Source organism: Vulpes lagopus, chromosome 12 (genome assembly GCF_018345385.1).
Source record: "Vulpes lagopus strain Blue_001 chromosome 12, ASM1834538v1, whole genome shotgun sequence".
NCBI classification, from domain to species: Eukaryota; Metazoa; Chordata; class Mammalia; order Carnivora; family Canidae; genus Vulpes; species Vulpes lagopus.
Genome location: NC_054835.1, coordinates 5,284,734 through 5,301,340, shown reverse-complemented (window position 1 = coordinate 5,301,340; position 16,607 = coordinate 5,284,734). Strand labels below are relative to the sequence as shown.

Below are 16,607 nucleotides of genomic sequence, written 5' to 3'. Positions count from 1 at the left end.
GGCATAGTTTGGGGAAGACGGAGGCAGGTCTGGGAACCTCTGGGATTCCCAAAGCCTTGACCCACATGGCATCTAAACACACAGAGCTTACCTTCTGACGGCTTGGTGCGTCTAGGAAAACAGACACAGCAATCTCATCTTGAGATTGAAACCAGAGCCTGAAGCCAGGAGACCAGCAAAGCCAGGGCACGTGGAACTCCCTGGGGATCAGTGAGCCAGCAAGGCTGCTTGAATCACACCTGGCATAGTGCTGGGTCACTTCCGCCTGCAGGCGGAATGCTACCTACCTGCCGATTCCATAAGCTTCCAGTTTGGTACAGAGAGAATGTCAGCCACATTTGTTTCCATGTTCCCTTTTCAGTTTGGGACTAATCACCCCATTCTAATAGCCTGCTCTATCCTTCTGTTCTTATCTTCTCTCCCACCTAAAGTCCTTTCCATCTTTTCAAGCAGTTAAAAGAAAAAAAAAATCTACATCAGTTTTTAAAGCATTCTGCAACAAATTTTTCTCCTAGATTTTTCAATAAAGTGGAAAGACAACATGTGAAAGAGATGAGACCCCTTACCACCTGGCTATCAAATCTTGCGTCTCGAAAGATGATTTTTACCAGACAAATTTCTCTGCTGGTAATTAGCTCTTCCATACTTATTAATCAGAGATTAATCAAAGCATTAGCCACATGTGTATTGAAATTGATACAATCCTAGGCTGAAAGAATATGGGTTTTTTTGTTTTAGTTACACTGGGCAGGCTTATCCAGGAAAATACCTCACTACTCTTAGCTTTTAAAGGATCCTTTTTATAGTAGTATAATATTAGCTTTTGAAATACTGAAAATCCTTGAAGATCCTCTTTGTTGTTTGTATGTGTGTATTTTTTAAAGCTATTTATTTGAGAGAGAGAGGGCGAAGCATACTCTCTACTGAGCACAGAGCCTGATGCAGGGCTCGATCCCAGGACCCTGAGATCATGACCTGAGCCAAAGGCAGTCACTTGACCGATTGAGCCATCCAGGTGCCTCTAAAGACCTTCTTTGATACATTTGATCTGGCCTATCTTCCCTAAACCTGTCCTGCCACTGGCCCCAAGCCAAACAATGTGAAGCTTGATATGCCAAGTTTAGGCTGATTTTATTAACATCTGGGAAACAGCAAACAGAATAACCGTGGTTAAAATTTGGGGTGCTGGAGTCAAGAGGGCCCCAAATGTGAACCATAAGTCTGCTGCTTTTTCGCTGTGTGATCCCAAGAAAGGTAGTTCACCTCTCTAGGCCTCGGGGGCCTTATCTCCAAACCTCAGGTAATAATAGTACCTGAAAATTCAATGAAACAGTCACTGGAGTCTACTGAGCACAGTGCCTGGCACATGGTAAGGGCTCCTTAAATGGAAGCCACTGTCAGCATCCCATACCCCGGAGACAGTGCCACAGGCAGGCCCATCTCACCAGGGCTGGGAGATCCAAGTTTGGAATGCTATTTTTAGATGCTCCCCAGAATGCAATTAAGGTCACAGGAACAAGGCACCAGGTAAATCTAGGGTTGGCTCCCTTTAAATTGCCCAGGAAAAGAGCAGTTAATTTTAGCAACTTACAGTTGTAACACAAGAGCAGCCCGGCTTCTCCATCTTCGTACACATCAATAGCTGCCACAAAATTAACCTGCAATGATAATGGCAATGGTGGATGGGCAGGCTGGACACGACACTGTTGAAAGACTTTCTCAAGTTCAAGGCTTTGGTGGGGCAGTGGTGGGGGATGCGGGCCTGGCTTTCTGTAAACTCAGGTGCTATGGGGTCACTTCGCCTTAGTTGGCCATGATTACAATGCACAGAACTGTCTCCCCTTCCTTTCCCCACTGGGACTTTGTCACCATCATTTCTACCTGTGGAAGAGCTCTTGGGGGATGGCATCTTCACCCTGTTAACAGGACTCCTGTTCGGGTGGTGTGCCCTGGTTCCCAAAGCTTCCTCACAGGGGTAGTAGTTCAGTTCTCTCGCACATGAATCCTGGGAGTGGTGGTATTTTTCCCACTTCACAGATGAGGGAAGTGGGGCTCCGAGAGAGGAAGGCAGTGAGTAAGTGCTGCAGCCAAGGCTTGAACCTACTTTTCCCACTCTCACACTTAGCTAGGCTTCCTCCTGCCTCAAAACCACTGTGTCAGGTCTTCACTTCTATTCTCTTGCTCTCTTGCACTTGGAGGGAGGCAGCACACCACAGACAGGGCATCAGAAGGCTTAGTTCTGTTTTCTGTTCTTACTTCCAGGCAGACTCGTCTTCCTGGGCAGCGGTGTCTGGTTTGAGAAGACAGCGCACAACCTGGTAATGTTCTAGGTTCCCCTGGAGTTTCAAACCCCAGCCCTCTACACATTTCCTGCTCCTTTCACTCCCTCACTTGCCTTCACCCATAGTCTGCAACCCCCTCCATGATTAGGGGTCTGTCCTCTTTGGGTTCAAAGATGATTTCCTTCTCCCCCAAACTGAAGTCCTTTGGCCAATGCTCATCTCTGCCCAGCTCTCCTGTAAAACTGGCATAATGACAATAGATCTGTGGGACCTTAACCAGAACTCCGTAAGACGAGGCCAAGTTTCGAGAAGAGCCAGACCACTGCCCAGTCAGCACTATTATCATCTTCCTCTCACATGTGACTAGTTTCCTCCTGAACCTCGTTTTTGTGAGCAGAGCTAGCCCTGAAGTCTCAGGCAACCCTCCCCTCTCCCAAGCCTAGCACCCTCCTCTTCAGGAGCTCTCAGGTGAGACCTCTGTGGGCCTGCTGCCACCCCAGGCGAGGTCTGACCTCTCTGGACAGGAGCAAGGGCCTGCCCTCCCTCAGCTCATCTCTCCAGCCCCTTCCAGGGTGGATGCTGCCCAGGCCCACCTGGGCCCCGCTGATGGACCTTCTGCTTCCAGCCCTCCGCTTTACGGCTGTCACCATCACTGTGCTGAACCCCTGCTGACCACCCTCTGCCAGGGCCTCTGCCTCAGCTCTGGCTTCCCTCAGATGGATCTCCTGGCCCCTCCTGTGCGTCATCATTTGGCACTATACTACTAAGTGCCACTCAGCTGCAGAAATGAATAAGGCAGGGTTCTGTCCCCAAGAAAACACCAGAAAAGCATATAAATACATAAAACAAGGTACAATGAGGCAAATGCCCCAAGCAAGGACTGTGGATTCTTTAGAGGGGGTGGCAGACTGTGAGGCTCAGAGGTCAAATGCCAACTCTGGGAGCAGATAGACTTGAGGATGAAATACCAGATAATTCCTCCCCTGCTATATATCATACGCCTCTATTTTACTCATCTGCATAGTGGGTGTTGCTATCTGACGTTCACTTATTTATCTGTTTATTAGATTCCTCTCCTCATTAGAACATAAGCTTTGTGAAGGAGAGGCCTCCTCTGTGCTATTCACTGCTATGTGCTCAGCATCTGCATGGGGGCTGGCTCATGGCAGGAGAGAATGAATCCTCAGTGAATGCATGACTGAACAAAGGAAATCCTAGCTCTGTCACTTCAGAGGTGTGTGCCCTTAGGCCACCCATTCAACCTTGCAGAGCCTCAGTTTCTCCATCTGTAAAAGGAGAGATGGGAAGGACATCTACCCTTGTGGGGGCCAAGGAGTCAATGAGGCCACTTACGGAAGCATCTAGGACAGGACCTGCTACCTGGTAAATGCTCCGTAATGTCAGCTGACAACAAGACCCGGCTGTGGGCCTGGCACCAACGGGAGGGCATGTGACATGAGGGAGCAGCCTGTGAGCCCTCTGATACCCAAAGGGAACCTTCCTGTCCTCACCATTCTGACTTAGAATCACTTCCTCCTTAGGTGTCCCAGGGACTTGTCATTGGATGGCACTTATTCCAGCCTGAGGGGGTAGAGGAGGGGCCAGGTGCTACTGGCTTTGTAGCCTGGACTTTTGGTGGTCTATCCTCATCATGCCTTGGGACATGGCTGTGGAGGCCACAGCATACTGGGGTTCAGGGCACAGCCTTCTGAGTCAGATAGCCTGGCTTCAAGTCCTATCTCTGCTATTTACTAGCTGCATGGTTTTGGGTAAATAAATGACTCCTCCTGAGTCTCAGTTTCCTTTGCTGCAAAAATGGGGAAGTCAATAGTACATTCCCCACAGCTGTTGGGTTGATTTCATGAGATGGTGCTTATGACATGCACGGGGCCAGACACAGAAGGGACCATTCAGTGGTGGTCGTGTTTATTATAATTACAGATGGTTAACCAGAGCAGGAAAGGCAGGATGGAACAACCTGTTGGCTTAGAAGCAGGGCCTGTATATGTGCTTGGGGTGTGGGTGAGAGAGATGGGTGGCCTTGACAGAGTAGAGGAAGTTCAGGCAGAACTGGACCAGGGTCCCAAGCACAGTGGCAGCAGACATCAGGGAAGTCGCTGGCACATTAGAGGTCCAGCAGGGGCTCCCAGGACTGGCAGCAGAGCATGGCTGTGTGCAGAGATTGAGGCTGCAGGGCACGCAATGGCAGAGCTCCGGCCACGGGGCTGGCACTCGGGGATACCACAACTTGGACTTAACCGGTTCCTCCTCTGGCATTCCCTAGCATTTTGTTCAGACCTCTTTTAGCACCTAGCACAGTGAGACCCATTTCATGCTTTGATGCCTGTGCAGGTCTTCCTGGAGTGAGGGCCTGGCGGGAACCAGTCTCTGAAACATTTCTTGACCAGGTGAGGACATCAAAACCAACTAGAAAGCTTTAAAAAATATATTCTGGGGGATCCCTGGGTGGCGCAGCGGTTTGGCGCCTGCCTTTGGCCCAGGGCGCGATCCTGGAGACCCGGGATCGAATCCCACATCAGGCTCCTGGTACATGGAGCCTGCTTCTCCCTCTGCCTGTGTCTCTGCCTCTCTCTCTCTCTGTGACTATCATAAATAAATAAAGCAGTGCTCTTTTAAAAAATATATATATATTCTGGATTCTTGCTCCTAGAGATCCTCCTATAGTAGGTCTAAGGTAGGACATAGGTGTTAGTTGTTAATTTATTTGATTAAAAAGTAGTTCATTTTATTGGCATTTAAAAATGATAAAAGTAACATATGGTGGTTGTGAAAATTCAAAACAGGTATGTAACAAACCACATCTGCACCTCACCCTTCCTAACTCCAGCTGAATGTGGAAGCCACTGCTAGGTCAGTCGACCTTCCCATATGATCCTGGGGTGAGCTTTTTACTGAGACAAACTGGGTCCTGGGTAGATGGTCAAGATAGGGACTTGGGCCCAACTACTAAGCCAGAAACCTAATCTCATTACCAGGCCTGCAGTTCCTTCTAGAGGAGACCTTTGTTTTGGGAAGGAGGCTAAGGCTGGCTGTTGGAGCTGGGGCAGTAGGTCACAATAGGCCTGTAAAATCAACTTGATGTTGACTTTCACATCGCTGCTTTGATGCCTTAAATACTTCCTCTCTTGACCTAGGGTTCTCTTAGACCCTCTGGTGGGTTGCAGGCTGAAATGGAAATTGAATGGGCTTGGCTAAGAAGAGACGAGGTATAGAGGTGGGAAACTAGGCCAGAAAATCCACACTGGTGCCATGCACAGAGCAGCAGGCAGTGAGAGTAACTTGAATGACCCTGAAATGCCCAATGACTTAGGGGAGGTTGGACTCTCTCTCTCCTGCTTCCATTGCATCAGGGCCTGGGCTATAGGAACATCTTGGGAAAAAGCTAGCCCTGTGCCCAGACAGAAATGTTAGTCCATTTCTAACTGGCTATAGAAATCACTTTGTTCATTACCTTTTTCATTTCTCTAGGGTTTATCTTTCCAAACAGGCAGTAAATTCCTTGCAAAGATGAATGGCTATGTCTAAGCATCCATGCCTGCTCAGCAAACACTCAGCAGCTGAGGATATACCAGAGGATGGAATGTATACACTGACCCACTTAGACCTAGGGAAGGGCTTAAAAAAATTTTTTTTTTAAAGATTCCTCTTAGAGAAAAAAAAGCATATTTAGTTTTAAAAAGCATATTGATGAAAAGACAAAACATTTTTTAATTATTCCTGGTAACTTTTAGAAAGATAAAACATAGGAGTCACCCAAGAAAACTTTCTTTAACCTGGCTTTTCCTGGGCCTTCATGAATCTTATGAAGAAAAAAAATCCACACTCTAATAAATTTATCAGGGTATTAAATATAAATAAATAATAACAATTGGCAGAAAAAGCATGAAGAAGTCTTAGGAAACTAGTTGCCAGGGAAAGGGTTGATTGAACAAAGACCTGCCAGGCCATGATTTTTCTACCTCTTTTGGCTGGGTCACATGGTTTTGGAAAGCGAGTACTTTTTGTTTTTTAAGATTTTACTCTACACCCACTGTGGAGCTCAAACTTACAAGCCCACGATTAAGAGTAGTATGCTCTTCTGACTGAGCCAGCCAGGTGCCCCCAAGAAGAGCAAGAACTTTTAAAGCCAAATTGGGCTCCTCCTCAGAAGTTGGCTGGAAGAGGTTATGGGTTCCCAGGTGCTGGGATGGAGAGGCAGTCTTTCTGGCTTTAAATTAGGAAGAGTTTCAGGACAGACTCGATCTACTCGGGCTATATTTGCATCACCTGGCAAGACTTAAAGCATATCGATTCCCACACACCCAGAAATTCTGATTTAATTGATCTGGGGTGGGGTCAGAGCACTCTTCTTTTTAAAGCTTTCAGGAAGTTATAGCCAGGGCTGAGAAGCAATGTATACCGGTGGTTCTCAGACTTGTCTGAACGTAAGAATCACGGAGGATCATTCAAAAAATTCCAAAGCCCATGCCACACCGAAGACCAGCAAGATCTCTGGGGGTGGGACACAGTGGCAGTAGTTTCTAAAGCTCCTCAGATGACTCCAGTTGCAGACAAGTTTGGACATCACCAAATATGTGTGTGTATATATATATATGAGAAACAACAGATGATCTATGATTGATAACTGTTGAAGACAAGGTCTCCTAATTATATTTAGATTTTCCTTTTTTTAAAAAAAATTTTCTGTTTCTTAAAATCTCTCATTTGGTATTAAGCCTTCTTAACACAGTAATTAGCAATTTTTTATGACTATTTGGGTAGGGCATGCCCTAATACAAGTTTCTTGTAAAGCACAATCAGAATTCTGCAGTCTTCTGGGCCTAGCTGAACAGGACTGGTGTAAGTCTGTATGTTTGGAAGTCTTTATCAGGAACCATGCTTTCTATGGGGGCAATATCCCCATTCTGTGGGGTCCCTGGTACCCAAGCCGGGGTGCTGGCTCAGACTGCACAAACCTCAAGTGGCTCCAGTGTTATCAGGCCTTGCCCTGCTTTGCAGTGATAAATGGCTGAAGAGCTCTTCCATCTGCCGTGTCAGCATGCAGCAGCTCCAGTGACAGGCTGCTGGGTCTCAGGCTGGTGAGCTTGCCCACTGCCCCCAAGGGGCACCAATGTTCAGACCCCATCCCATCATCTTTAGCATCTTTAGCAAGGAGTGCAGCTGCAGATGAGCCCCTGATTTCTTGCAAATCCTGGACATCCCTGCACTCCATCCCTGTACTCTGTGCAGCTCAGGCCAGAGGGAGATACTCCTTCTCTCTCCTCCTAGTGTCCCATCCCTTCCTCCATTACTAGGGGGCCTTTTTGGGGATGGACCCGGTGGGTGTGCCCACGCCAGCCACCCAGGCCCCAAGCTGTGAGTTGGGCCAGGGAGAGGATGAGGCCCTTCTGGAGTGAATGACTATACAAATGTTCTCATTTCTTTAGTTACTCAGATTGAGTTTTTCGACCCTTCACTTCTCCTCTATGAGGAAGGACCAAATGGCAGGGGAGGTCTGAAAAAGCTGAACGAGGTGATAGGGAAATTAGATTAGATGGAATCATTTTGATCTACAAGGTGACTCCATGGGGTGTAGCCTGAACAGGATATCACAGGTTACTGCTGTGGTAAACTGTACGTGATTTTAAAGAAATCCTCATTATAGCACCATGGCAAGGTTAGAAGATGCATTCCTGGTGGTCTTGGATCCTCCCCCCACCCCCCCACTGCCTGTCAACTCACTCTGCTGGCCTCCACATGGTGCAGCCGGAAGGCCTCCCCCGTGCTCTCATTAACCACATCGAACTGGTGTCGGTAAGCCACACAGATGAGATTGTCACTCTCTTCAGTTGGCCCATCGACTAAAGTCATCACCGCGGGAGAGTCGGACAGACAGATCTCCTGTGTGGTTGATGATGACAGGAGAGAAGGGGTCAGACGCCAAGCAGCCATTTTCATATCAACCCCTAACCCTGGCCCTCCGCCTGCCCACTCCCATCCAGTAGAGGGTCGCCCCACAAGGCTCCTGCAGAGCCCTTTGCCAGCAGGGAAGGTGGAGACAGGGGAAAAGGGGGCGGGGATTGTGCCAGACACCCCCCCCCAACCACCACCTGTCCTCAAAACCCACACCTGGCCAAACCAATTCAACAGCATGATCCATATTAGCCCTCAGATAGTCTGGCCCTGTCCTGTGATTTGATGATAATAATCAAATGACAGCTGCTAACCTTGTTGAACACTTAACACGGTGCCAGGTACTGTCCTCCCCGGATCCTTATGAGATAGGTAAGGCTATTATTCTATTTTACAGATAAGGAGATTGAGGCCTCAAAGGTTACGTGACTTGCCTATATTCACATAGTTTATATGTGGCAGAGCCAATATTTGTGCCCAGGAAATCTGATTTCCGAGCTGATACTCCACAGAAATATACATGCTGTACATAAATAGTCATTAAGATGGCTAATTACAGTATTTAGGAGACTAACACCTAATTAGAGCAAAATTTTAACTTGTTTTAATGTCACAGTTATGGCTGTCTGTCCCTCAAAATTGGGTATCAGCAGAAATTGATACACATAATTCAAGAGGCTTTAACTCTGGTAAAAATAATTGCTCAGCTCACCTACAGGTGAAGTGAGCCTTAGGAGCCAAATGTGTGACACGGCTCATACCTATGTACTAAAGTTTTTAAAAAGCAGTAAGAGATGGTAAGAGCAAGAATGGGCAATCATAGAGGCTTCCCTCACAAGGTTCCACCCTTAGTGGATCTGCAAATCCTACTGGCTAGGGCAGGCAAGGCAGCCTCCTCCAGCTCTCCAGCCACCAAAGCCATCATCATCTGTTGCTGGGATCCTGCATTGGCCTCTTAGTGGTCTCCTCCTTCCTGCTCATGGACAGCCCGCCCCCCCATGATCTCCTCTGTCCAGGAGCCAGAAAGATCTTTTCAAAACATGCCACTTCTCTGCTTCAAACCTCCCAGTGGCTGCCCCCTCTCACTTAGAGTCAAAGCCAAAATCCTAGCAATGGCCTCCAGGTCTCTCCGACCTCTCTGTCTTGTCCCCTCAGCTCCAGCCGTTGTGGCCTCTTGACTATGCCTTGAACAGGGCCTCAGGTTCTTGACTGGCTGCTCCTTCTGCCTGGAGCACCCTTTCCCAGCTCCCCTCCTCACCTACTCCCATACTTTCCTTGCATCTCTGCTCAAAGGCCAATTTTCAGGGAGAGCTTCTGGGGAATCCTTTCTATAGTCCTCTGGGGAAACTGAGGCAGCAGTCAAGGGTTTCCCCAGCTGGGTACTGACCTGTGAGACAAGCTTAGTGGGTGATAGACCCTGGGAGGAACCAGAGAGTCGGCTTCTGGACACCTTGGCTGGGAGAGAAGGGATCTGGAGAGCGGACCTACCCTGATATACTGGAATTCCTCCACAGGTGACTCCGACAGGGGACACAACAGGGAGATGCTGGCAACCCCGCCCAGCTTGTTGTGTTTCCTCGTGATCAAGAGCAATTTATTCCTGATGGCGACGACTATCCTCAGCTCCCTGCTGTGGTGAGTGTTAATGGCATACAGGTGGCAGCCTGGGAAGGGATATAGATGATGCTGAGCACGTGACAGAAGCCTGGAGATGCCCAGGCCTCGACAACGTGGCAACACCTACGGACTCTGGAAATTAAGCATAACCCAGGGATAGTACCTGAAAATGTTCCGGCCACCAGGCAAACAGAGATGTGGAATACGAGTTAGTTTGAGTTTCAGGAAAATTAAGGAAGCCATATTCCTTGTATTCCAGAGTTTGTGGTCTTAGTTTCAGGCCCATGACACCATATGAATTAAAGTGACAATGAGCAGAGTTCCAGGAACCAGAGGCTAAAAGTCCCTCTTCGCTGATTTGCGAACAGAACTCAACTTACCTTCAAAACTTGTCATGCAAGGCCTAGACTTTTCTCTAGCCCTCCATTGTTGGGCTACCTTTCAGGCTTCTCTTAGGGAAACATTGACGCTACCTGGATGCTGCCTCCAAGCAAAAACCAAACCAATAAAATCAAATTCCCACGCATTTTTATTTCCAGTGAAATCTGGACAGTCTGAGAGAAAAAAAAAAAAAAAGAATTGAACAGAACCCACCAAAATATGTAGACTCCAGTCACCTTTTGTTTTCTCCAGCTTGTTGTCCCTGCAATCACATTTGCTCTTCACAGGCTGTTTGCCCTCGATGGCCTTGTGCACAGCGCTGAGCCTGAAGACAAAGAGGCGGGCGTCTTTCCCTGGTGAGATAAAGAAGGTGCAGGAGGAGATGGGTGGGAAGACCCCAAGAGTGGATTGTGCAGGAATGCTACAGAACTATGAGTTGAGGTGTTCTAGAACTGGGAGGAAACCCCACACCACCTTTACCGAACATTGCCCTGAAGGATGTGCCCCCCCTTCTCCTTGACTGTCCCCCCCCTCAGAGAACAAAGGGCCACCTGGTGATGCTGAGCACTGGCCACCCATGAGCCAGTAGCTGGCACAACCCAAGCAGTCAGACCACTGTGACACTCACAGCCATAGAAGGCTACACACTTCCCATCCCCTTCCAGAGGACACCACCGGGAAGGGGACTATCACCTTTGTCTGCTCTGAGGATCAGAAGGTCCAGGGTCTCAAGCACATGCATCTGCTTCACTGGCAGGGTTTTGTCAAACACGGGCACTGATGGAAGGTCATCTGGAAGAGGAGACAAGGTTACAAGGACTATACCCAGCCCATGATTTCAGAACCTATAAAACGTGCCTGTGAGTGGTCCTGGACTCCGGTTCTCTCTAGGCAAGGGAAGTCAGCTTCTAGAATGTTTGTGAGTTTAAACACATTCTCTCAGCTCAAGGAGAAGGACTGACATTCCTTCCTCTATATTGAAAGCAGAGCAGTGGAGCCTAAAACTATATTCTTCTCTTCAGTGCTCATCAAAGAAAAGGCAGCATCTCTCCATCCCAGTTTTTACTGGTGTTGTACTAAAGGACTAAAGAGCCAGTTTTTTTTAAAACAGCCAGTTTAATTATGCATTTCTCTTATGTATTTTCTTTCTCTTATGTATTTTCTTATTTTTATGTAATGTTTGAAATTACATCACTTCTTAGCTTATTCTGCATCTCTCTCCAGAAAGCAAAGTTAAAATTTCCTTTTGTACTTAAATACGAACACACCCTATTCCCTATGTCCATATCAACAAGAGTTTACTGATACATTTTTAGTTTTTATCCATAGAGGAGAATCTCCTTTTTAGACAAAAATTTTTTTTTTTAAATATATTTTTTAATTTATTTATTTATGATAGTCACAGAGAGAGAGAGAGAGAGAGAGAGAGAGAATGAGGCAGAGACACAGGCAGAGGGAGAAGCAGGCTCCATGCACCGGGAGCCCGATGTGGGACTCGATCCCGGGTCTTCAGGATCGCGCCCTGGGGCGAAGGCAGGCGCCAAACCGCTGCGCCACCCAGGGATCCCTTTTTTAGACAAAAATTAAAGAGAAATGACTAAGTTGCCCAAATAACAGAAAAACACTAATTGTAATGGCAACGTTCAGGAAGAGGTCAGGCAAGTGGCTGATCAAAGACACTGCAATGATATGTAGGATTTGTTTTTAAGCTTACTGGGAACTTAAATTGCTAGCAAATATCTTGTTTCTGGGGGTTCCTAGGATAGAGAGGGCCAAAAGAAATATTAAAGCTCTTTCATGAGCAAAGGGTCTGTTCTGATCTTGATGTAGAATCAGCACAAGGCAAAGAGGTCCTGGGATGGTGTAGACATTTCAGGCTGGATAAGTGGCTTATTCTTTATTGATATACTTTATCTGAATTTAGGTCTTCCAGTGCTCTGTTGTGAGTCTGGGTTTGTTTGGGTTTTTTTGGTAGCAATTTAGGTTCATGGGTCCCTGAGGGTCTTAGATTTTCTAGAAATCTGTCTGTTTGGGAGTTCATTCTTCCCTGTTTGGTGCCCAGGAGAGAGCAGAGCTTTCGTTGTTGGGATGGGGTTCATAATGGCTTCTGGGAGCGGTAGGGGGGCCTCTCCTGCTCCTTGCAGGCCAGTAGGGGCTCTGGATTTGTCCAAGCACAGAGCCTGTTAAGCTTTTATTAGACAGAGAGCTTGCTCCAGCTCCCCTACATTATCGCAGCAAATGTAAATTCTATGATAGCCCATCGAACCACTTTCCTTCCCCCTCTACCCTAGGCCTTCATAAAAGTAACTGAATCTCAGGTACTGTGCTTCTGCTGGGGGCAGACCTGAGTTTTCAAAACACAGAATGATCAGTCCAATACCCACCATCATATCTGACTAAATAACTATGGTTATCCCATTTTTAAAAGTATTTATTTGAGAAAGAGAGAGGGAGTGTGTGTGCACACTAATGGGAGGAGGGGCAGAGGGAGAGAGAGAGAGAAAGCAGACTTCATGCTGAGCAGGCAGCCCAACACAGGGCTTGATCTCATGACCCTGAGATCATGGACCTAAGCTGGAACCAACAGTCGGATACTTAACTGACTGAGCCACCCAGGAACCCTGGTTATTTCATTTTGTAAACAGCAGCTAACGTACATGGAGGGCATCCTGCATGCCAGGCCTCAGTGCTAAGTGCTTCACATGTTATTCACTGAAATGCCCCAATGACCCTCTTAGGTAGGAACTTCTAATATTCCCATTTAACAGACGAGGACCTGGGACTCAGAATTGCTAATAACCTGTCCAGGGCCACATCTTAAACATGTGAAACCCAGGTCTGTATGGGGACAAAGCCTGTACTCTTAGCCTATAAGCAGCACCGCATTCCCGTGGACCGAGGGGCCAGCACACAAGCAACAGTACTGTAAGGAATTCATAAACAACAGAAGCGCTTCATTTGACATTTAAGACAGAGGGATACTGTGTAGCAGCCCACCTGTGTACAGAATAAATTAGCATTTATTCTCCATCAAATCTTTCTCAGGTGGCTGAACAGGTTTATTCGTAGCACAGACGGGGAGGAAGCAAGGATCTGAGAAAGTGACACGTGCCTTAATGACTCTTCTGTAGCAATGTTTTCCTTCTTGTAATCTTTTTATGAAGCAGTGATTTTTTTAGAGCTGGCTTTTCTATTACTGCAAACCTGAAACAAATGGTTGTGGCATCTTTTATCAACATTCAGTCTCCCTTCAAAGTAGCTTTTGCTACACTTAGAATATAAAGGACCTCGAGTTTTAATAATGACCTTGGCATAAGCAGACTCTCAAGGGGGTAGGTCTAATGAAATTAAGCAGACACTAATGGGATAGAGTGGAACCTGGCCTTAAAGGAAATGGAGAGATTCACTCATAGAAATGATTCATAATGTGATTAAGTATCGACAAGAGAAAGGTAAACAAAGAAATAACAAGAACATTAAGACTTGAAAGCATAGGGAGGAATACAAAGAAAGCCTTAAGGGTTATTCTCTTCTTACAAAAGCAAAAAGGGTAGCTGTGCTGCATATCCAGGGACTCAAGTTGGAAGAAAAGAATTTCCTGGCACATCACAGGAATCCTTATATTTAATACCTCCATTAAGTTTTGTATCCAAAAAGATGAACATTTCAGAAGGGGATGTGGAAATCTTGGTTTGGATTTTACATTTTAAAAAACAGAAGCAACTCAAATAGAATGTTGTTGCTGTGGTTTTTGTTGTTTTTGTTTTGTTGTTGCTGTGGTTTTCAGGCAAGCCTTACAAGTAGCCCTTATAAAGCATATTTTCTCCTTCCTAAAAAGAACAAACAGGTAGAATATAACTTTCTTTCGATCAACACATTTCTCATAATTACTTGCCCAGGACTGTATTTTGGAAACCTGTGTTAAGGTAAAGACAGTAACATTGGTAGAGTTTAATAAAATGTAGCTGGCTTAGTGGAAAGAGTGCTGGACTAGGAATCACCTCTGGTCTCCAGTTCCAGATGTGCCAGTAACCAGCTGTGTGATCCTGGGCAAGTCACATCGTTTCTTCATGTATAAAACGAGGACATGAGACTGAACATCTAAAGTCTGTTGTTTTTTAAAGTAAGTTATTTTATTTTGTTGCACCTCTGATAAAAATCTATGGATTTTGTTACCTTTTTAGCATGTTCACAGGGATAGATGTCAGAAATACAGTAACTGTTTACTAAATTATTGCTACGTGCCAGACACTGACCTAAGCACTTCACATGGGTATTTTAACCTCCTCAATCCCTTCCTGGAGTTTTGATCATCATTCCCATTTTGTTTATTTTATTAATTTTCATTATTGGAAACTAGTTTTCAGCTGCTTAAGAAATTCCCCCCACTTCAGAGAAATCTGCAGTGCACAGAGGTTAAGTTGTCTTTAAGATCACAAAGATTCTCTAATTGTTTGGTGGTTTCTAAAATTAAATATTTAATTTAAATTCTCAGCTTATAAATTTTAGATGATCTGCCTTTTAGTAAATGAGTAAATTAATTATATATACAATTATATGTTGTGCGTGTATATATATAAAACATACATTGAAACATACATTTAAAGTAACAAATGAAGTCAGAAATAAGTCCATTATAAAGTCTGGGTTTCTTTTTTCCCCACAGAAGGCATCTACTTCCCCTTCCCAAGGGCCCAGCACATAGCCAGTACTTAGGAAACATACTGACAGGGTCATAGGAGGGAGTGAAGTTCGTGAGTGAAGGCCAAGGATGGGAAGATGTAGCCATTTTAGGCCATTATGTCACTCTCAGTGGCAGTGTTCAGGAATCTCATAGAATATCAGTACCTGAGACTGGGCAGCCTGCTTCTGTGTTGCGGAGGGTGTGCCCTTGGAGGACACTGCCTCTATGCCTATGGCTCCCTCTGAAGCCCCAGGAGATGACATGCTACTGGTGTTTAGCCCCTTTAACATTCACTGGGAGTCTGGAAAAATCCAAAGGGGCCTCCTGCTGGAAGGCACCACCCAGTCCTTTAGTCTAAATGAAATCTCTATCTGAAGTAAAACTCTCTCTACAGCATTCTCCCCAAGGGTATGTCCCACTGGTGGCGGATCTGCAGTGACAGGAACTGACCGCCTCCCCAGTTGCATCTTGTTGTCAAAAAGTTTGATTTTATATAAATATGAAATCTGTCTTCCTGTCGAATCTTGCTATTTCTATAGCTAACAAAATTGGTTTATCTAAGATTCTCATTATTTATTTTGGACACCAAATACTTTTTGAATCAGAAACCTTAAAAAAAAAAAAAAAGAGCTTTGAGAGAGGGCATGTCCCTGAGATAGGAGCTCCAAATAACAAGAGCGTTCTTGTTGATTTAAGGTAAAATATTAGAATCATGATAAGTATTGGCCAAAAGGAGATTCTTTTGCAGGTCATTTTGATGTCCACATGCTAACCAGATTTGGGGAAGGCGTGAACTTGTCATGCACGACTCACTCTCCAGCTTGCTTGTGCATATCCTGAAAAGAAGGGGTTAATTTTGTAAGGAAAGGAAACTGCTAACCTCATTGGTGATGACACCTTTATCTACAGGGAATTGACTGGCAGTCACCCATCTCAGAAGTCCTACAAGTTACACAGACAAAGACATTTGAAGGAGCAGCTACTCACTAACCATCCACTAGCAAGACGCCAGCATCAGTGGAAACCAGCAGGGCCTGGCCCCAGGGATCCGCACACACAGCTTCATGGGGGAAATTACTGCAGAAACACTGGGGCTCCCAGGGCTGCAAGACAGCAGAAGCATTGGAAAATAAATTTACCAGAAGGAATGTTCCAGGGTCCCTCGGATGGAAATGTATTGGTACACTGCTTGAGACCACAGCCCAGGTACCTGCTGAACCCAGGGAGCTAAATAGGCTCTGCACTCAGTTACCTTTCTTATCTTATTTTATTTTTTATTTTTTTATTCATAGAGACAGAAAGAGAGAGAGGCAGAGACACAGGCAGAGGGAGAAGCAGGCATCATACAGAGAGCCTGTCGTGGGACTCGATCCAGGGTCTCCTGGGCTGCAGGCGGCGCTAAACCGCTGAGCCACCGGGGCTGCCCACCTTTCTTATCTTTTAAAAAAATATTTTAAGTTGTCTCTATACCCAATGTGGGGCTCAAACTCACAACCCCAAGACTGAGTCGCATGCTCCACCGACTAAGCTAGCTGGACACTCATCAGTTACCTTTCTTAAATGTCTCCTTTCAAAACATGTGCAGTAGGGAAGGAGGGAAGTCACATGTTTCTGGCACCATGAGCTGTCTCCATATGTAATAATCTTCCTTGGGGACAATTGAAGCATTGGTAACCTCTTCTAAGCAAACATTTTCCTTAATACCTGAAGTTGAACCAATTGCTCCCTAT

The 16,607-nt window shown here is 46.0% G+C and overlaps 1 protein-coding gene across 2 annotated transcripts in view; it reads right to left on the bottom strand.

Annotated features, from left to right (window-relative positions):
* The window catches only part of GARNL3 (GTPase activating Rap/RanGAP domain like 3), a 147,385-nt gene that overhangs the window by 13,954 nt on the left and 116,824 nt on the right, over positions 1–16,607 (bottom strand). For both annotated transcript variants that reach the window (XM_041723830.1, XM_041723829.1), the window contains exons 19-24: positions 15,869–15,980; positions 10,887–10,985; positions 10,430–10,546; positions 9,684–9,859; positions 8,025–8,183; positions 1,592–1,658 (exon numbers count right to left, since the gene is read on the bottom strand). In XM_041723830.1, the coding sequence (XP_041579764.1) occupies positions 1,592–1,658; positions 8,025–8,183; positions 9,684–9,859; positions 10,430–10,546; positions 10,887–10,985; positions 15,869–15,980 (730 nt within the window). The remainder of the gene's footprint in view (positions 1–1,591; positions 1,659–8,024; positions 8,184–9,683; positions 9,860–10,429; positions 10,547–10,886; positions 10,986–15,868; positions 15,981–16,607) is intronic.